General features: G+C 35.8%; 1 protein-coding gene across 3 annotated transcripts in view; it reads right to left on the bottom strand.

Annotated features, from left to right (window-relative positions):
- Positions 1 to 19,655, bottom strand: part of CCDC73 (coiled-coil domain containing 73) — a 53,623-nt gene extending 33,968 nt beyond the window's left edge. For all 3 annotated transcript variants that reach the window (XM_018081828.3, XM_018081830.3, XM_018081831.3), the window contains exons 1-6: positions 19,506 to 19,655; positions 10,190 to 10,261; positions 6,873 to 6,944; positions 6,068 to 6,103; positions 4,270 to 4,344; positions 2,459 to 2,497 (exon numbers count right to left, since the gene is read on the bottom strand). In XM_018081828.3, coding sequence (XP_017937317.2) covers positions 2,459 to 2,497; positions 4,270 to 4,344; positions 6,068 to 6,103; positions 6,873 to 6,944; positions 10,190 to 10,261; positions 19,506 to 19,637 — 426 coding nt within the window. In that variant the 5' untranslated portion in view covers positions 19,638 to 19,655. The remainder of the gene's footprint in view (positions 1 to 2,458; positions 2,498 to 4,269; positions 4,345 to 6,067; positions 6,104 to 6,872; positions 6,945 to 10,189; positions 10,262 to 19,505) is intronic.
- Between the last annotated feature and the right edge of the window lie 1,934 nt (positions 19,656 to 21,589).

Below are 21,589 nucleotides of genomic sequence, written 5' to 3'. Positions count from 1 at the left end.
ATCTTGCACTCCAAATTTGCTCTTCTGAATGGCACAGATTTGGTTTCTAAAGCAGTCAACCCCAGCCTCAATCTCATTCTTGGGATTTTTTAACATTTTAGCACTACAACATATATATATATATATATATATTTAAGATTTAGGTACTGCAGAAGACAAACAACCCCAAATGCTCACTCTCTCAGACACGCCCAGGATCAGCCAACGTGAGTTCCTAAGGGAAGACAAGAACAGATGCTACACATAGAGAGTTCTGGCATTCTACAGTGGATCACCTGCCAGGTAACCAAAACCCAACCACAGCCATTTCTGGGCAGTGATGCCCTTATTTCAGCAGCAATTAAAGAATGCAATACAGAGCTCACACTCAAGTGTACTCTGTCAAGAGAACTGGTTTTGCAGTAACCACCCCGTAGCCTCCTGACTGCACAAGCACTACTGTCCATATGCAGTGAGGTGCAAAGCCACTACACAGCATGCAACAGTCAACACTTCTATTGTGGAAACAACAAAATAAAGATGGATGAAAAAGAAATCTTTTATTTCTTTGTCTCTGTGCAGTCTTTCAATATGAAACAAAAGCTTCCACTATCTCAAAATTATAGTGTGTATTGTAAAATTTATACCAGCACTAAATTTTCACATAAACTTCAGTGGATAGCATGCTAAAATATGGTGTGTATGTGAAGTATTAACATTGCATATATTAGACTAGAAGAACAGAATTAAAGGAACAAAACCAGAATGAAATGCTCCATCAGTAAGGCATGCTCAGTCCCTGGCATGCACAGAAGCTCCTTCACTGCCTGGCAGGGTTTCTAAAGTGCCAGATATAAACTGAACAGCACATCTGCTTACTCTCAAAACACAAGCCAGGGCATGATCCAATCTGTCTTTAACAAAGCTAAAACTGAATTAGAAATGGACCTCAAATAAATGAATGGTTTGGAGTTCCAACCAATTTTACTTTTAAACACCCTGCCATTTGCAATGACCAAGAGTCTACGTGGGCACCTGCTACTCTGACACCTTGAACGTATCAGCTTTTTCAGTGCAACTACTCAAGGAGTAAAGTTGGTAGAATTTGACCTGGTCTAAAACCTGCATAAGGCTGCAGGGAAGAATTCACTTCTGTCTACCTTGTGGGTTTTTTGTTTGCATCATTTCATATCAGGGCATCTTCCCATAAATAAGTCCAAACTGTACATGTTACATGGAATGCTACCTGCAAAACAGGATTTCTAGGATCTCGTGCCCCACTCAATAGTGTTTTTAATTACCACACTCTGTATCAAAGGTACAGTACCCCAATGTTTTCAAAATATTCAAATAATCAATTATTGAAAAGTTTCCAAACGTAAGAAAGGAAGATATTTGTTTAAGCAACACAGATGCATTTCCAGCTTATAGAAAAGGTGTTGTCATTTAAATATTCTCACTCACATGGAAGACTGAGCTTGTAAGTTATGAAAGAAAGATAATATGTGAAATGACCTAAATGTAAGTCCAATAATTTCGTAAATTTTTAACACATTTTTAGATCAGCTGCATTTGAAGAACAAATACAAGTTAAAAGTGAAGTAAGACAAACCACATTTTATGTTGCCTTTGATCTTTAACTTGTAGCCTTATCTCCCAGGTCAGAGGGCACATTATTCAATTTCACCATATTTTGTGTAAAACCACTGTAGCGTTGAAGATGACTTTCAGTACAAATGTCATGGTACTTAAAGCTAAGCTGGACTCTAGTTTTTTGAGCTTCTTAATTAAAATCCCAGTTTGTAATGGTCTGACAATATTATCTTTATCCTTTCCAGTTGAGCAGCAGCAGAATTTTCACAGCATTTATTCAATCAAGCCTAGCAGTGTTTCTGCAGCTCACTCTTTCGCTTCCTAAAACAGACAACAGGGTTCAGAGCAACTATGCTGTCACTCTGTATAAATTTATTCTCTGTGTCAAAGGGAGTGAGCTGGACTGGGCGAAATCTAAACTGTTCAGGGGAACTGATGTCAAGAAGTAATTCTGAGAAAAGGAGTGAAAAAGAGCGAGAGGAAAACCAGCATTTTTTCTTAAAAACAAAACAAAAAACTTCTTGGAATTACCTATTACTTTTTGAGAAGAATATGCTAGATCGTATCAGAAATATAATTATATTATTCAAATCACAGTTTGTAAAAAATCTTTAATCTATAAAGAGAACAAATGTACCTATTCTACTTGAATTCAATGAGAAAGAATGCCACGTGCTAAACAGTAGCTATCACACTATAAAAACCTGAAAACATTGCATTTGTAAGTTTTTCACATTTGAAGCTGAGGCACTTCCTTGCATTATTTGCAATAATTATCACACATCATTTAAGTATTAAAGTTGGTTAGCATTGATTTATGCTCTAAGCAGACATTCTCTTTACATAAAAATTCTTCCTTATTTTCTTACTTTTATTAATCTCTTACCATTTCATTCAGTTTCTTTTGTAAAGTGTATTTTGAAATCTGTAAAACAAGAGAGTTAGTCAATGAATTGTAATCACATTTTTTCTGACAACAACCTGCATATTTAGGTATTGTTATACCTAACATTCAATTGCATTTGTTGCCAATCCATCCAACAGAGTAGTACTAGTTTTGAATTAATGATGACACTATTATTAGATTCATTTTACATAATTTCACTTCAATATTTAAATTACGTAAAACCACTTTACACTGATTTGTTACCAGAGGAGTTTTGAAAAAATGCATAAAACCTTGTGTTTTCTGACAGGTATAAAAAAAAAGTGTAAATGGACTCTTAGAAAGAAGAAAACAGAGATAGTAATTAAAGTATTCCCTCAACTCCTACAGGAATATATGTCTGTTCCCTGTTGGAAAAAAAAAGCCCCAAACCATCTAGTTAGATATTCTGAATGGTAGCCTATAAAGAGATATTGTATCAATCTCACATGCTTTAATAATATTCAGCTGACATTAGAAGCCATTAACACTATTTTAATACACCATTGAGAGAGTATTTTGATTTGAACAACACTGAAGAGTAAAAGGAAAAAAAAAGAGTCACTTCAAAGAACCCAGTGTGTGCAAATCTTATACAGAAAACATTATTTCCAGGAAAAACCAAGAGAACCATCATTTTAAGGTAGAATTCTGACTCTCTGGATAGAGAGGAACACAGAATCAAATTTAAAATTCCTCCAAACAATTTTCCTGGGATCACATGCTCATTGTGACCTCCTGCTTCCTCAAGCCACAGCAGAATTTCCTAGATATGAACTAAACTGTAACACAAATGTTTGATCTGTGAACACTAAACATTTCAGTTAAGCTTCTTTTAAATTTCTGTTTAATCCTACAAGAGAAAGGCCAGTGGAATCTTTTATTCCTCCTGCTGTCCCCATATTATGTTCAGCAGACCATGGAGGGATATTCTACATCATCTGTGCTATGCCAGGGTTTGAACAAGGCAACAAAATCCTTACAGATACTGCACAGAAGGTCAACCATGGGAATTAATTTTTGCTCCCAAGATACATTCAGTGCTAACTACATGGTTAAATAAACAATCTGATACCATGTAAATGCATCCCATCACAACAGAATGTTGATAAGAACCAAAGCAAGTTGCAAAATCATGGTTATAATCCATTGTAACTAATTTGCTTTCAATAGAATTAATTATTATCCCACTCAGTTTTGAGCATAAAAATAATTAGTTCCTGGTAATACCTGAAATCTGACAATGAATTACAATGCTTATAATCAATTTTCAACATATCTGCTTTGGTCTTAAACCATGGATTAAGTGGTAAATACAGACACCTCCCAGTGAAACAAAGGAAAATACCCAAAACCACAGGTGGCCCTGCAAGTTGGAGGCCCAGAACAAATGCTTATTTCTGTTTAGGAGTCCAAAGCCAGAGATTCCAGACAGGTGAGAAGTAAGATGACAAGAACAGAAAGAAACAGGAAGGCTGTGGAAGTGAAAAGAAAGCCCACTTCACACACTATCTGAACCTTTGGGCCTGCAGTTCTTCTGGAGGAAGAGAACATTAGTTGGAAGGGGCTGCCTTAGAGTAGCCTTGGCACTGAAGATTAGAACAGAAGCTCAGTGTTAGTCAGGTGTCACATGTCTACATGTCCTAGAAAGATTAGATGACAAGGCCTTAAAGACCCTCTTAAAAACAACTATTTTCTTACTAGCAAGAAAACTAAACCCAAAACACTTGCAATACCAAAAAAAAAGTCATTTAACAAAAATAATAGCTTACCTGTAATGCTTTTAAGGTTTCTTTCAGTCCATCAATCTCTTTTTCTTTTGTTTCTACAGCAAGTTGGTATTTTCCCTTTCAACAAAACTGTACTTCAGGATTTGGGTGGGATAAATGCATTTACATTAAGAATTCATCAAAAAGAATGTTACAAAAATGAATTTGGACTCTGCTATGACAGAACAAGTCACTGGTGAAAAATTCAGGTAAATAATCTTAAACTGTAGAAATATATTGGTATACAAAGAAAAGTGAAAATACAATAGCATATTTTCACCACTTATGACCATACTCAGCAAGTCTTAAAATTTCCTGTTCTTGGAGAGACAAGCCTGACAAAGGCAGAATTAATAAGTTATTTTAATTTAGAACAAAGACACTAAATATAAAAAAAAAAGTTTCAGGTAAATCCATTTTCTTATCTGCTGTAGAAGGGTCTTCACAGAAGCAACTCCCTCAGTTTTTCCAAACCACAAAGACTGAACTGTAAGCTGCTATCAACAGAATTACTAAGTACAGTTTGTATTTTTCTATATATAAATATAAAAATACATGTGTGCTCATATACACACACACACATATGTATAAAATGAGCACGTGAACAAAGTCAAAGGACCTCAGTAGAATTAAATCAGATAAGAATCTTAGGCAGTAATCTAGTGGAGAGCAGAATCAAATATCAGAGAATACACCAGGGAACACAAATGCATCCATTCAACCACCCCTGCATGTTCCAGACATTTCTAACATAGTGCTGGCTGGGCAATCTCCTGAAACCATCCTGATGATTAATAGTACACCTAATTTCAACTGGAGCAAATATTGGTCTTTCAACTCTGTCTTGAAACATGAAAGCTTCATTTATTCTTTCAGTTACTTTGGTATAAAAGTACTGAAAGTACTATTCAATTCAATGGAAGTATTTAGAAGGAAAAATTAATCAGTATACAATTTAATTCTGAAATGGTAGCTGCCACTGAAAACACAAATCAGAGACTAATAAGTGGGTATGTGTGGGCAAACAGAAAGTCTTGGCAAGAAGAAACTTCAAATACAACCAAGAAAATAACCAGAAAATATAAATGCAGCAAACAAAGTTTACTTTGATGCACTTTAAAACCATTTGACCAGTTTGAAAATTTCTATGCAAGCTGCTATGGAACGTGCAGATACTCATCTGCTCTTAACTACTGGGAAATTTGAGTGAAACAATAGAATCCACACACATACATTCATTGATTTCACTCTTTGAAACAGGCTCCTGGTACACTAAATGCAAATCCTTCATTCAGAGGAGGAAACAGGCACTCAACTTGGTATAAAAACTCACGTGGTTAAGAAAAATCACATAAATTCAGGGTTAAGTATATCTTGCTTCAGTTTAGTTCAAGTTTCTTATGAAACTGGCTCAGCTAAGTCAAGAAAAGCCCTATTAAAATCTGGTTTCCCTAAACCAGTTAGAAATGTTATTTTTCACTAGTACTTGGAAAGGCCAAAGACAGTTTGTCCAAACCCCAACCCCTAATAAAGTAAATTTTGTATAGCTTCAATACAGAAATATCAAAGAACACTCTTTCCCCCACTGAATTTTAGCATAAACCAATTTTAAAGTGACAATTCAGGAGTAAAGTTCCATAGGTTATAAACAAACAAAAAAACCCCCCAGAAGTAAATTCCTTTTGCAAGAAAAATAACTTAATTGCAATTTACTTCGTTTATACTTGTTTGGTAAGTTATATGGCATTATGATTTGCTTATGCACTTCTCTGGATGACAAAAACAAATAGTTACAGAGTACCTTCTCTTCTTCCATGGCAAACATCCTTGCCTGTAGCTTGATTATCAGTGGCATGGGAAAAAGAAAAACAAGAAACAAACAAACAAAGTCAATACAACACATGACATCAATTTTATTCATGCAACTTGACAAGACAATATAGTTCTATTACCCTCCACAGTGTAATATCTGATTCTTTTTTAAACCACAGTCACAAACAGAGATCTGTGAATCTCAAATTATTTTTTCAAGACAAAAAATTAATTGCTTGCCAGTTTCTTTTTTTGTGTGACAGGATTGAGATGCAGCATTGGTGATAAATTCTTCATCACCATGTGCAACAGTTTCAGTTCCTATGACTGTTCTCTGCAAGGTCTTTCAGCATTTAATATTTACTCATTATATATTATGGAGAGTAAAATGCAAGATTGACACATGTTGGCCAGAGTAAATTCTGTGGCAGATCTTTTACTGTGGTTTATGAATCTATCCTTGCAGAGGTCATGCCATCTTAGAGGGGAAAAAAAAAAACAACACCAAAACAGAACAAGAAAAGTATTATAAGAAGCATTTTCTTCTTTAGGAGTTTTTTGGGGGGGGGGAAAGAAAGAAAAATCCCAGGAGGAGTGGCTTATTGGGAAGATCTGTCAAAATACAAGCATTATACTGTGTCCAGAAAAAAGAAAAGGACATGATTTCTCTGAGCTGTATATTCTAACATTTTCTATGCAACAGAAAAATATTTTCACACCAACTGGTAACTTGCTATGTTGCCATCATATTAGAAAAATCTCACAGTCAAACCTAGAAAGTCTTATTTTGCTACCTGTTTTTTAAAAGCTGCCATAGCTTCTTTGTTCTGCTGCTGCAACGTGTCTGTCTGATGCTGCAGAGTCTCCTGCTCACGAGAAATAACACCAGTGTTATTTAAATATTTTCTTACAGCAAAGCATATATGTAGCATTTCCAGAAAAAAACCTGATTCCTGGCTAAGAAAGACATGACTGATTAAAAAACCCTGAAGACTTAAAAGAGGCATTTATTAACTGATAATCATCTCTTTGGTAGCAGCTTCTCTTTTAATTCTTAACAGGTAACAATTCTCACCCCTGGAATACAGACCTGTTGCTAAGACTTCTGTAAGCAAATCCTTACCCATCCCACCAACCTGCAGATGTAATCCAAATCCACATCCACTGCCATCTTAACACAGCATCTGGACACTGTTCCAGGTACTTATAATAGAATTTTAATACCCATTTAAAAGTATAATCCCATTTAAAATAACAATCTGTTATTCTGCTTTTAGTTAAAACTTTAGTCACTTATCAAGCTACAAGAAAGAGCTGAGGGAGGGCAGAAAAGACTAAGTGTAAGGCCATAGTATAAAATTTTTATCATCCTCCTGCCTGGCTTTACTCTTACCTATCAAAACAAGAAAATTAGTTAGGATGTACTTTTTTTTGTTATTATTTCATGTCATGATCTTATAGATTGATACTACACTCTGCAAGTTAGAAATCTCAAACATCTTTAAGCATCATGCTTCTGTTCAAGATACTTCACCTTTACCAAGGAAGGCAAATATGGAAGATCAGGTTTTCTAAGTCCTAGACACTAAAATATATTAGGTAAAGGTAGTCAAAAGGCTCTGTCCTCGAATAGCTATCTCAAAATATAGATGAGTTTAGGTAAGATGTATTAGTGTGAAATAGGAAACAAATCAGAAATGGCTGCACAAAACCAAATATAAATCGAGACTATTAAAAAGAATGAATGGGAGAAAATAAATTGAACATTTGTTTCACACACAAGAAGTCTAATTTCTTCTTCTGCCTTAATTGAGAAAGTGAGAGCTTTTTAAACATAAAGCCCATTCCAAAATTGCTTTCCTGCAGCAAATTGGTGTTGCTTTCATATTCTATAAGTGAGAGGTGTTGCCCTTTGATACAAGAGTAGAATCCATGGTGGTTTACAGTCATGTACTTACTCATTAACTCATTGTAAGATAAGTAGGGAAAGTTTTGCTCTGCATCTGACAAACAATACATACTACATAAATGAATATTCCAAAACATGAAAACAGAAGTCTTGAGAAAGGTAAGAGAACCAGAAGCAGGGACAGCAAATTGACTGCTCTCAGTGGACTTTTCCTACTCACCACAGGAATAAAATTTTATATCCACTGTATTGTCAAATTAAGATCACACTACTTTAAATAATAGGAATTCAAGTTGATATCATATAGTAATTTATGGAGATATAGGTTTGGCTTCATAAAACAGTCATCCTTTACATAATTTTGTCACAGATGTAATGAAAAAAAAAAGCATTACTGAAGTCTTCATAACATACCACTTCCTTGTACTGTATGTTCAAGTGATGCATTTTACTCTTAAAAAGAGACAGGGGAGTGTCTACAAATATTCCTTTCCTAAAAAGCCTCACAGGTAAGACTATCAAAGACAATGATTATATATAACTCTCCCAGAAATTCAGTTTTGGAATATATTTTCCATATATGGCATGTATGCGTGGTGCAGGGAGACTGAAGAACTAAGTTATTTTTTAAAAATAAAGGCAAAATCAGCTTTGATATAGTGATGTTATAGCAAGTACAATGAGTATGCTCATTATATGTAAAGCAGTATTTTCTCCAGTTATTCTGTTTTCCCTACTCTAGCACATTTTTCTCAAGAGCAGCAACAGTTTTCATAAAATGTAGACAAATACTTGCTTTGAAATTGTAATGTTAAACCAGAAACTTAGCTGAAGTCATGTCTTTATTTTAAACTAGTTTGTTAAATTTAAGGTAAAATAAAATGAATGACAGAAATGTTGACTGAAGGGGAAATCTCTGAAGTAAAAAACATAATGGAATCTTTGATAACTTGTCTATGCACTGAACTACTACTGAGGTCAGTGTGAGCCTGCATTCAGAAAGCATCAGGACACTAATTCAATTTAAATGCCAGACTTAGAATTTTCATCTTACTGGAATCTCCAGGAAAGTTGTATGAACTTGTTCTTTGAAGTTCCAGAACATGTGCTCACACGAAGTTCCCCAAATCTACACCTTGTTGTTTTACATTACCTTTGCCATGTGCCAATGTGCAGGAAAAAAAAGAGAGAGTTTACCTAATTACCTGTAAGTCCCACCTTTTTATTAATGGTAAATTGCTGTTTAAGGTCTCAGAATGGGTGGAAATCACCTCTTTTCAACCCAGATTATTAAGAACTGCAGTGCTAGGTAAGAAAAGCAAAGAAGGCTTACAAACTGAAAGCACTGTTGCTTTTACAAATATAAAATGTTTCCTGTTTCTCTGTGCACATATATATCTTTCAGGAAAGAAAAGCACATAGTTAGGATTATTAATTTAAGATTGTTAGGATGAACTCCAAGATGAAATAGTCTTCCTTTACTACTACTATGTTAAAAATCCCAAGATCAAGGATAGAGCTGAAATTATTGTTTTTTCTGTGATCATAAAATATACAGAGTGAAGCCTTTTATCCTGTGACCCACTGACAGGGGTCATAAGTTTGATTGTATTAGAGAAGGGAATGGATTTCCTATGAAAGCATAACCTCAGGAGCCCGAACTCCAAGAAGAATGTTAGACTTCTGTTACCAAAAACTTCATTCTGAATGTTTAAAAGCTGACAAACTGCTTTTGAGTATGTCTAACATACAAGTTCTCGTCTAAAAGAATTCTTTTTGGAAAAATTGTCACTTCCAGAACATTGCAAGGGAAGTTGTTTGTTGTATTTGCACTTGCCAAAGTCAAGCATAATACAGAGAAGCTGCTGCACAGCTTCCCCCACACTAATATGTCAACATGCCTCACGTTAAGCTAAATATCTTATTGTTTCAATACTTCCCTCCTTCTGGACTGGAGATTTCCAGTCATGCCAAATATTTTGATAGTTTTTTGTTAAACACAGTTCTAGGCCAGGCACAATCCAAATCAAATAAAAAAGCTACACATGTTCATGGCTAAACAATAAACTCCTGGCTACCACATTCTGCTACTAGAAATAACAACAGCCTTCAAAAGAGGAATGGTAGCAAATCACAATTTATGTTAATACATTAAAATTAAATCTCTGCAGGTCAAACTCTAAGAGCATGTAGGAAAGTTACCTTCTGCCATTCAAGTTCCTGTTTCTCTACAACAATTTTATTTATTTGATCTTCATAATTAGTCTCTGTTTCCTGGTTAAAAAAAAACAAACAAAAAAACAAATATAAAACAGTACCAGCAAATCAAACACCAACATAAGTCATGTATTCATATTTCTTCTTGCTTTACAGTCCAGTACACACAACAGCATGTATCTGCACACCACACAGATAAAAAGGAAACAGAAGCTCTCTGGATATGGCAAAATAGCAGATGAGTTCAGGTGGTTTGGTCAGAAAATTTGCAGAACAAATAACATCTATTGAAATGCATAGCAGAAGATTAGGAGCTGGGATTACAGCTCTCTTAATTAGCAGGAATGGTTCCCTCTTCACACATATTATCTTCTGCACCTTACAACAAAACCAGACTCAAAGGGAATAAACCAGACTTGACTTCACCACTGAAAAATGATTCTGATGAAGAGAGTCAAAACAAGGAGATGAAGAGAAATTCAGCAAGCTGCAAAATGCTTTATGGATCCACTGTAGTCAATGATACAGATAATCGTGGTTAATGACTCAGAATCTTCAGGACTTCTGAAATATTCCACTCACAGCATTTGAACCTTTATGCTTTTTGACATCTCCTAGGGACAAGTGAAAGGTTTGTGTCAGCAATAATAACTTCTGTTATTATGGAAAAAGCTAAATGTTTATCATAACCTTCGTGCCGAGAAGCCTCCAGACCTATCAAATAAAAGAAGTTAAACAGAATCATGGATAACAAACACACTTTTGATAAAATGAGCTATCAGAAAATCTGAGAAGACCATAACTGAAGTCTGAAGTTTCCTTCACAATTCAGAAGAGGTACTAGCAACAGGAAGGTGTGTTCTCCAGTTTCCCTGTTCTTTCAGAATCACCTTATCAAGATTCAAACTATTACTGTGATAATAAATGAGCCTTATCTGCTGATAATCACAGATGGTAAAAAATTAGGAGAATTTCCCTGAAACATTCTGGTATTAAAGTCAAATTTTCCCAACAGGAATCAGCTTCCCTTCTGAACCAAATTTTTATGAGCATGGGCCTTTCTTTTACAAACACAATAATCAAAAAAAAAAAAAAGGAAAACCAGGTTTCCCTGTGGAACAGTCACGACTTCTTGCAAGAACAGGCTTTGATACATGTCATAAGCAATTCACCACTGTCCTTTTATTGCATGTAGTCAAAATAATGAATATCCCTTAAAGACCTAGGGAGCTACACTAATGTGTCACTCTGAGCCTCAAAAGGCAGATTTCCTGCCTTTTCTCTGCACACTGATGATCAGCTTGAAAAGGGGACCACATTAAGGTAAGACAGACTTCTCTTTGATGAATTGTTGCACTAATAACATTTGTTGAGGTCTTGTGTTGGACATGCTCCAACAAGGGCCAAGCTGACTGTGTGAGGGTAAAAGAATATTCCCAATACTTGAACAGTGTATTTTGATATATTATGTGCACATTTATGCTCTTTTGAGTTCAACTTCCCCACTAGAGTTTAAAACCTGCAATGTAAATTCATGAATAAATTAGTGCTCTTGAAATGACTCACATGTCAAGAAGTGATTATAATCCTTAGAAAAACAGTGACATCTCAGAAAAAAAAAAAACCAGATTTTCCTAGTAAAAAATTAAAAGTAGGCCTCGAAAAAAATTATTGCCTTAAAACTGGGGTTTAAGTAAAATTCTACTGAATTGCAGTACCATGAACAACTATTACTTACCAGGAGGAAAAAAAAAAATCCCCTCTGGACGAAATAATACATTTCCTGACAGACTGAAAGAACAAACTGGGGCTCTTTCTCCTTCCACAGTGAAGCAAATAATACAAATGCTTTGGTTATCAAGTATGCTGCATCTTTAAGAAATGCAATTCTTTCCTGAACTCAGTACAAGTGAGGGTTCCAAGTTTTTGATACAGGGGTATTTTCAACCCTTCAACAACTGGTGCAAAACAGTTCTAAAGAAGATTTTGCAACCCCTTCTGCTTAGTATAATGTTTGATTCATGGTCCCACTGTATCATCAATAGAAAATAAAATGGCAAAATACATCCCGGGGTGATTTAAATTAGGTTTTTGACATCTTTTAGAGGGTCTAGGGTCAAAACTGACTTCCTTGATTGACAGTTTACAGGTACATGTGTGGATGGAAACACACTTCTATCCACAGGAGGCTACTCCTGAGCATTTCAAGAGATTCTTGCAGGGTCTAAAAATATACCTCAACACTCACGTGAATTTTTGCATTTTACAAAACACTAAACACAACTACAAAATTAAAATTTGGCTTACAGAAAACTAGAGAAAAGTTCTTTAGCTTTTGCTTCTCTGGTAAGTACCAGTAGAATATAGATGGAGAAGAGACCTAAAGATTTCATATGCTTTAAGGCAAAAAAAAATTAAAATTAAGAGAACTTGAGAGATTATCAATGCTTCCCAGTTCTGCCCTAACAAATAGTACTTCAGAGTTGCAATGACACTGTCTTCTGATACTAATCTATAAGTACTGAATGAAAATACATCCCCTTCATTTCCCTGGAGTGTTAAAACCAAACAAGTTTGACTTAGAGCTTCTTATAAAGGTGTAATCTTAAACCATTTATGTCATTAAGCAACAAATGCTATTAAAATGATATATTATTAGGAAAAGTGTTGCTCAACATCTTAAGAAAATGGCATTAAATTCCATTTTAAGCAAGTCCTTTGCTGGGAGCACTAAACAGGCTAAGAACCAAAGTTCTAAGTGAACAACACTCCTCCAACCTACTCCCAGATTATAAAGGAAAATCTGGAAACTATCAAAAATGTGAATGTATGTAACTACTGTTGAAAAAAATAAACATCATAAATACTTAAACTGAGAATGACAATTACATGACAAAAACGTTCTCATGTGAAATCGCCAACAGTTATAAGCCTTATCCATCATTTTTACATCTTTCAAAGGACATTTACAGTTTACCCATTTTGAATGGAAAGCTTTTAAAACTTGTGTGAAGCACTTTTTTTTTTAGAAGTTCTCTCAGCTGTTTAATAAGACAAAAACATTTTTGTTATACTTAGGAGAATGATATTGTATATTGTATATAACTCTGATGAGGTATCAAAAACCCACAAAACCTTAGAAGTGTTCATTTTTTATTAGGCGCCTTAGGACTACATGGATTTAAGTGTTTTTATAAAAAAGACTACCATAACAATAAAAGAGGAGTAATTTGATGGTTTATTTACTCGTTATAACCTTTAGAAAGTGTCAAGCCTTCTTTAAAGTGTTTGCTTCAGGCTGTGGTTTTACAAGATGGGCTGTGGATTGGTCAAGCCCCCTCGGTTCCTGACCCTGAACAGATTTAGGAACAGAGTACAGCTGGCTCATGTCCAAGCAGCCAAAACTGCTGCTAGGTACTTTTATTATCTTTTTCAAACTCACAATCTACCTCCTACAAAATTGCACATCCAATTCTCATGCAGGTCAATCAAATACTACTCACTGAAACTACAGTTTCCCATTGTCTCATACTATAATTAGAATTCCCTTCATGAACTAAACAGAGCAGTATAACTTTTAGTGGACTTTATGGATATCATTTTTAAGTTTGGTTTCCAGCACAGATTTCAAAGGGAGAGAAAATATTTATAGCAGAGTTATTCTAACTTTAGTTCCTGATAAAACATTTTTGGATCTTAATAGTTATGACAGTTAACAAAAAACTGTAGCAACCATATGTTTGGAACCTGTTCTCAAAACTTCCAGAAGCAGAGACACAGAAATGTATCCCAACCACCTTTTTCCTTTGGAAATCTTTCATTGCTCTGTCCTTGACTCCACTGCACAGGCTGCAATTGTTCTATATTTAAATAAATCTCATCTATTGAAATGTATTCCTAGATATGCATTGCGTTGATACTTCTAGTGCTCTCCAACTGCAAGAATTGTTTCTCCCCTCTTTAATTTCTTTTTTTTCTCTACCCATTCAGAAAATGAAATCAAACTCTTCACCATTCCTATTGTTTGTTAGCAGTTAGAATTGTTCCTTGCAATAAACCTCACTAAAATCTTGCATTTTCATAGCAGTCTCTTTATTTCCAGAAAATGTTTCTCCCTTACTTTCTAAAGTACTAATTGTCCTTCTCATGAACAAGTATTAAAACATACAGTATTAAAACCTTTCTTTCATGATTCTATACTTATCCTATGCAGTAGCCTGAAAATAACTTAAAACCAAGCTCTGTTTAATTAAAAAGAAAAAAAGTAAATCTGTATTTATGCAATAATTTCATTCAATCTCATGGTTTTGGTCACTGTAGATGGTTGCCACAGAGCTGCCTACAGAGCTACAGGTGCCTCTGGTGACCTTTTTAACTTTTCTGCTGTTCTACACCTCTGAAGGAGGTTCTTCTTCTGCAGAACACACCTCGAACAAGATTTAGCACTTAGTATATCGTAATGTTTCTAGGGATTTTTTTTAGGTCTAGATATAAGCCAACAAATATGACCATTATGATCATAACTGGCATGTCCACCGATATTGTAATGCCACTGATAACTCAAGTTCAGTCCCTCTGCTTTGCCCATTCTGAGAAGTTTATGGTTTCATCAACTTTCTTCACTTAATATCTCAAAAAGCAATTTGTCTTTTGGGTCCAAGTGACATTTCCAGTCCCATTTTGCAGTGCAAAGCAGAAGCACATTTTAGGAAAGGGAGAGAGTAGTCAAGGGTGAGCAAAGCTCCTTCATGTCCTGCCTCTAAGAAGAACTAAAAACAGGCCTCTGTGCTGAAGGACACAGGTTAGAAGAGCCAAAGCCACAGCAAAGTTAGAGTAGGAGGAATTTGAGATAAATTGCTCAAAACTCTCTGAAAAGAAGAGCACATCTAGCTCTGCAGCACCAGGGTGAACTGTGGCATCTGAGAACAGCAACCAGGAAAAAAAAATCCAGGAGAGGTGTTGTGAGAGCCATAATGTCTGTCTGCAGCATGGCAAGAGATGTGAGTCAGGATTTACTTATTTTAGCAAATAAGTAAATATCCTTCTTGTGTTTTCTTCCTCAGTGGCTGCTCACTGGCATCAGCATGGAAATGGGTAAGCACCAAAAGGTCTCACATATCAAAACAGAAGAAGGTAGAAGACAGAAAGCAACAGAAACTCAGAAAAACAGGGGAAAGAAAGAGGGGAAAAGAGCAATAAGGGCAGGGAAAGTGAGTGAACAGCAAAATGATAGCACCAACCAGCTTTTAAAGAATATTCCTGTCCACAACATGGAACTGATTGCAGAATGAATTCTGAGACCCCACATTTCTGTGCTGTGATCAGATATGAAACTCCTGTGAGCACAGGTAGAAAATCTTAGCCAATCAGACATCTTATCCCCCCTTCTGGTGGCTGGTTCTAATGCCACCTGCTACATCAACACACTCCTTTGGCTCAAGCAAGGCCAAAGTTTCATGTAGTGCTTGATGTCAAATAGTAGAGTGGTAAGTACCAGTAACAGCAAGTCAATATGGCTTCAATTTACAAAGGGTCGTGGGTTTTTTGGGGTGGGAGGTGAGAGTTTGTCCAGGATTCTAAAGAATCCTATATTAAAATCTTTATTTGAACACAGAAAATGTTTTTTATGGGTAAAATCAATGCTCTTTGGAAATCTAATGTTCTTTAATATAACAGTTTTCTTTTATGGCAAATATTACCCTTGCGAGAAACACAAGAAAATTTGAGAGCTGGAAAAAATTACTAAGTATTTTAGTTAAAAGAGAAGCACTACCAAGTTATACCTATATCATAACTGCTCAAAGAGAAAAGAGTAAAATTTATTGTTTGTCACTTTGACTAAACAGAAGAGTATCAAAGTTAATAAATTCAAGGCACAAAGGACAGAATCTATAGCATCACCCAGGCTTTATGAGGTCTCAGTTAACACCAGAAAGAGCCTCAACAGCTGCTTGTTTTCAGGTATGGAAACAGGTCACTGACGCTTATCCTTTGCACCAAATAAAACATTACTAAAATTTTACAAATCATCACTAAAATTTATCTTCCTTGTGTTCAGCCAATCAACATCCACGGTGCTTCAACTGCTACTTAAAACCATCCATGCCCCCAGGGTGTTAGAATTCCCTTGATTTCTTATGTTTACATGCTTTTCTGCCTAAGGATGTTTTTTTGGTATCTAGGACAAGGAAGAAAATCACACAATATATCTGCTTTCTTGTCCTTGTAAACATTTTTCTTAGACCTAATGTCAGTTGTCCTACATGTATTATACTTCAGAAAGCATTAAAGACTTCCAATTTGACCTATTACTCCACAGCTTCATGCTGCCAAAATTGATTATATTTATCCCTTAAGCAAAGGATCATCTCTTATAACCCAATAAGATGCACTCAGCTGACTGTGGATCGAGGCTGGCAGACCTGGAACAAAGTGAATGGGATACCCAGCACAAAAGAATCCCTGATCAGTGTTTGATGAGTGGGAAAGCTAAACTGGAAAAAAAAAAAATAGGACATTCAAACTACTGGAGTGTGAAGTAATCCCTGGGGGGGAAGAAGAAATAGAAATGTAATTTTTGGTAGGTTTTAATTACATACATATTCATATTATGTCAATTCATATTGAGAACAAAGACCCTATGGAACAGCCAAAAGAATAAAGTGAAGCTGTATCAAGTATTAGCATTTAAGCAATTTATTCTTTAGAACAAACAGCCACAGCTATCAGTGACTGGGATTTCATCTGCCTGGGATTTCATCTCACTTACTTTGAGAAAATCCTCAAACTATTTTTGAGAATTTAATACAACTATACATTTAACCAAGAAAAACTGAGAGATGCTTTGAAGTAACTCCATGATTTGAATAAGCATATTCAGGAAAAAAAAAAAAGATATTTCTACTTTAAAATAGTATCTGATGACATCAAGTAAGGACTGCATCAAGTCTCTCAAAATATTTTCATATTTAAGAGTTTGATTTTCATCTGTCTATCTTCACACTGCTAATTTCATCTCCAAATTTATTTTTATTAATCTGAATTTATACTGCAGCTTAACCAACCATCCAAGGCAGTTTATTAAATTCAAAATACACAAAAGTTCCTGTCCTGAAGAATCTCCCAAGTGACAAGCAAGACCAACAACGGGAAGAAAAACAGAAGCAAACAGATGTAAAGTAATCTCATCTAAGGTCAAGCCAGAGGTCAAAGACAAAATTGAGAGTGAAATGCACCCTACTGGCTCTGCTGCCTCCCTCAGGCTGTCAAGTCTCCTGAACCCCACTAGAACCTGGAAAAGAAGTGGTAAAAGTAGCAAGAAACCTGCAGAACTGCAACTTTTCCTTTGCTTTCTTATGGAGCAGATGACACAGTTTTTATGTTTCTTTCTTGTCCGTGGAAAAATGAGCAGGGTGCAGGACAAGTACAGTAATCCTCTGAGTTACCCCTGTACTACCTTCTTCTCAGGGCTGGTTGACAGAATAACCTCATGTTGGTTGAATTTGTAAAAAAATTCATGCCTAAAATCAGGAGAGGATTTTGTAGATGGCTTTTTTTTGGGCAAAAACATCCATACAAAGTTCTACTTAAAAAGATGGCATCAGGCACAGCCATATTATTCTATAACCCTTGCTTGTTCAAAATATTAATGCTTTATATTCCAAATTTCAAACATACTAAGCAAGCAGCCCTGAAATGATTGTTAAATCAAAACAAAACAAGATGCATCCAGGGATACTTGAAGATTTCAAACTGGCTGCCTGTAAAACGCTCAACCTTTTTTTTACCTAAATTTCCACCTAAACAGGTAAATATAAAAAAATATATATATTTTTAGGGTAAAGGAAAGCACAGCTATTTTAGGACCTTAGGGCCACGTCTTAACTGTGGAATTGGCATTTGCATCAGTTTTGAAACTAAAAATACCTTTAAGGTAAAAAATTACTCACCTTCACAGGGTGAAGTAATTTTATAAAATCACAGTCATGTAATCTTGTAGTATAGCAGACAAACAAAAACAGACCAAAAAAACCAAAAAAAAATCCCCAAAGATGAAACTCCAGAGCACTCCATAAAGACTGCAGGCTCTGACCAAGTGCATCAAAAATGCAAGGTTAAGTTAACAATGTAAATGGAATTCAGCTAACAGATCTTATAAAGAAAATATACTGCAATTATTAGAATAAACTACTCAGTCTTTACTTTTTAATACAAGAATAGTTAGGCTGGAGCAAACACTACCATTGTAACACAGGTCTGGGGATCAGACCATGCTGGATTTCAACAATACTGCACCAAGAAGGCAGCATCATGCAGCCTTTTTCTACTTTTTATTTTATGGCAGTCATTCTTTTGTTTATGGCAGTCATTCTTTTGTTTATGGCTTTTGAAGAGAGGATTATAGCATTTAACTTAGATCAAAATAAGCATAAATCAAGCATGTCATCAATACTAATATTTTAAAAGTAATAATACAGATATTTTGAACAGGTCAAATTCATCAAATGAAGCAAGATACACTTTGGGTCTTTCCATATACACAATATACAGTTCAGGAACACTGAGGGGGGAAATAGAACCAAATGTTTACACACACACACACAACTAAAAAAGGAACCAGGGAAAAATACAACTGAAAAATTAACTACAGGAAAACACAGCTGCCTTCACCAGTGCAGAATCAATTTTACCTTGGTACTACAAGATGATTCAACTCACAGTTAAAAAAAAAAATACCCCCACCCTGAATACTCAATGCACTGTTATTGCAGGGATCTAGCTTAATAGTCTAGCAATTTAAAAATGGTGAAATAAAGTTATCACAGTAGCTCTTTGCCCTCTTATGTAATTCTGAAGAGCACAAATAAATGGACAAAAATAAGTAAAAAATCACTGCTCTTCTGCCAAATGCCAAATCAATTATGAAAAGAGAAAGACTTAGGGACTTGGCAATTACTTGGATTCTTTCTTTTCTGTCAAAGTCTGTTCTTAAAGAGAAGAACTACAATGAAATGCAAAAATTTAATGCAGATAATTTTGTCAATAGCCTGGTCATCAACCATCAACTCTACACACTAGCACAGGAAAACCAAATTCATTCCCCTACCACCCTGTTGTCTTTGTGGTGTCTACAGAGAAATCTGTCATACAGACACTACCTAAGCCTAGGATATTTTTAAACAAAACCCTGGCTGGTGAGTTACTTAAAATACAGGCACACTTCTGCAGCATTTTCTCTGATTACACACACAGGGAGACAGAGACAAGACAAAGACACTAAAACCAATACAAACAAATTTACCCTTCTGATCCGCAGCTCTTCTATTGCCTCCAACAAACTCGTCTTGAAGTCCAACAGTCGAATGGAAAGTAACGTCTCCGATGGACTCTGCAGAGTGGAGTCAAGTGCCTGGGCTTTGAAGTCTTCATCCATTCTTCCAACTTGCTTCTGCAAAACTAAGATGTGCATTTCCTCTCCGGTTTAAGAGAACATTCAAACTGCAAAACTCGCAAATATGGAAGCGAACTCATTTTTGAAAAGAGTAAAACTACCAACTGCAGCCATTGTGCAGTTAGCAACATTTCCATTTCAAATTTGTGTGCAATATTGTAAAAGAAAACAAACAGCTTTATCAGTAATCCACAGGATTTCTGTGATTTCTGTGAAAGGAGTATTCCTTTCCTTCTCTCCTTTATTTTTTGGTTTGGTTTTAGTTTTAAAAACAAAGACTATGAGCACAAAGAAATAGCACGGGCTGTTTTCTAGATCTCCTGCCCTGCACTGGCATGAAGGTGCTGCAGTTAATGCATCAGGCCATGAAAAAGTAACTGCCTACCTACAAGATTTCAAAAATCACAACACGGGCTCACTTTTAAAGGAAACCTTCAGACTGGCCTGAAATTAAGAACTCAAGGTAATACTCACAGTCCTTGCTTCTGAATTTTAACAAGGAAACTTTCTGATTCTGCTACTACTAGATCAAGTATCAAAATGTTGCACTCTAAGCCAGCTGCATCAACTGTTGTCAAGCAAGGAGTTGTGCTAACATGAGCCCCAGGTGCCTCTGTTAGAATGAAGCGTGTTTGTTAGTGACATCAGAGGTGATTTATTCATAAAAATTTTATTTCACATTTTATTCACAAAACCAGAACAAGTGCACACACTTCATCTGTACTTCCCAGATTATAATTTTTAATTCTTGAGCCTGAATTTTCACCAGTCCACTAGAATACAGGACCCTGTCCCTCCCAGAGACACCCCGTGTGTGTCTCTGCACTAAGAATTACAGAGGTAGGGTTAGAGTACAGGAGTTATGACTGACCTGGCTGCTGCCACAGAACCTCTAGGAAAGAATTCCTGCAGGAAGAACAGAGACCTGGTCTGTATCATGGGGCCATAACAACTACAAATCAGGGCTCACCACTTTTTCTGCTGTTGTCTAAATAAACCCCTCACATAGATCACGTTTAAGCTGCTGGTCATGGATAATAGATTGACTCCTTGCTCAGTTGCCCCACCACCAAAGTTATTTTGTTAGTGAAACAATGGGTTTGCTAAAAACAGACAAATCAGGCTCATTTTTGCCTTTCATTTTCAAACATATGACCAACACTGAACTGCTCAGTATGAAATATATAAATTCTTTTGTCGGTGTCAAAATGTGTGTGTTTGAAGGACTTCTGAAGAGGCAGCAAATCAAGTCTGAATAAGAACCATGTATAAACAAGCACCACTTCAGGCAGCAAATCTGTTGTGTCAATGTGCCAACATGAATCAGGCACTGTGCAGGCAATCTGCATACATTTTAGACACGGGGTTTTTTTAAAGAAAAACATTAGGATAAAAAAACCACTACTTATATTTTAGCCAAAGAATTTAGAATCGGTGAACTCACACTCTCCCAAAAGCACATTGAAAATTTTGTTTGCTTCACTCAAGTTTTCAAAACTGTTTCCTTACTGAGATGTTGCACCAATAACTGATGAAGAACTACCACAAACAAACTTCTGATATCAAGTACTGGGAGATGATCATAGCTATAAATCCAATAAAAATGGTCATATTATGCCCAATAGATTAGGCAGAGAGCCATTTGATTTCACTTTCACTCATCCTATATTTTGATCTGAAGAGGACACTTTTGCAAATATAATGATGCATGCTCTAATTCCATTGCTGTCAGGTGACATTACAGGTTTGGAGTTAGGCAATCCTAAAGCGATGGATTTCTACAAGACAGTGCTGGTACCACATGGAGAATCCTGGTAGCCTGTGTTAATAAGGGGAAAAAAAAATTAAAAGTGCCTGTGAAAAACCTGGCTCAGAAAAAGGATCCATCCCACAAAGGCAGGTGCACTTGAAGAAGTGAACTTCAGCTATGAAAT

The sequence above is a fragment of the Manacus vitellinus genome, unplaced genomic scaffold, assembly GCF_001715985.3.
Source record: "Manacus vitellinus isolate BGI_N305 unplaced genomic scaffold, ASM171598v3 scaffold_57_pilon, whole genome shotgun sequence".
In the NCBI taxonomy this organism is placed as follows: Eukaryota; Metazoa; Chordata; class Aves; order Passeriformes; family Pipridae; genus Manacus; species Manacus vitellinus.
The sequence above is the reverse complement of the archived record's forward strand: the minus strand, read 5'-3'. Positions and strand labels throughout refer to the sequence as shown.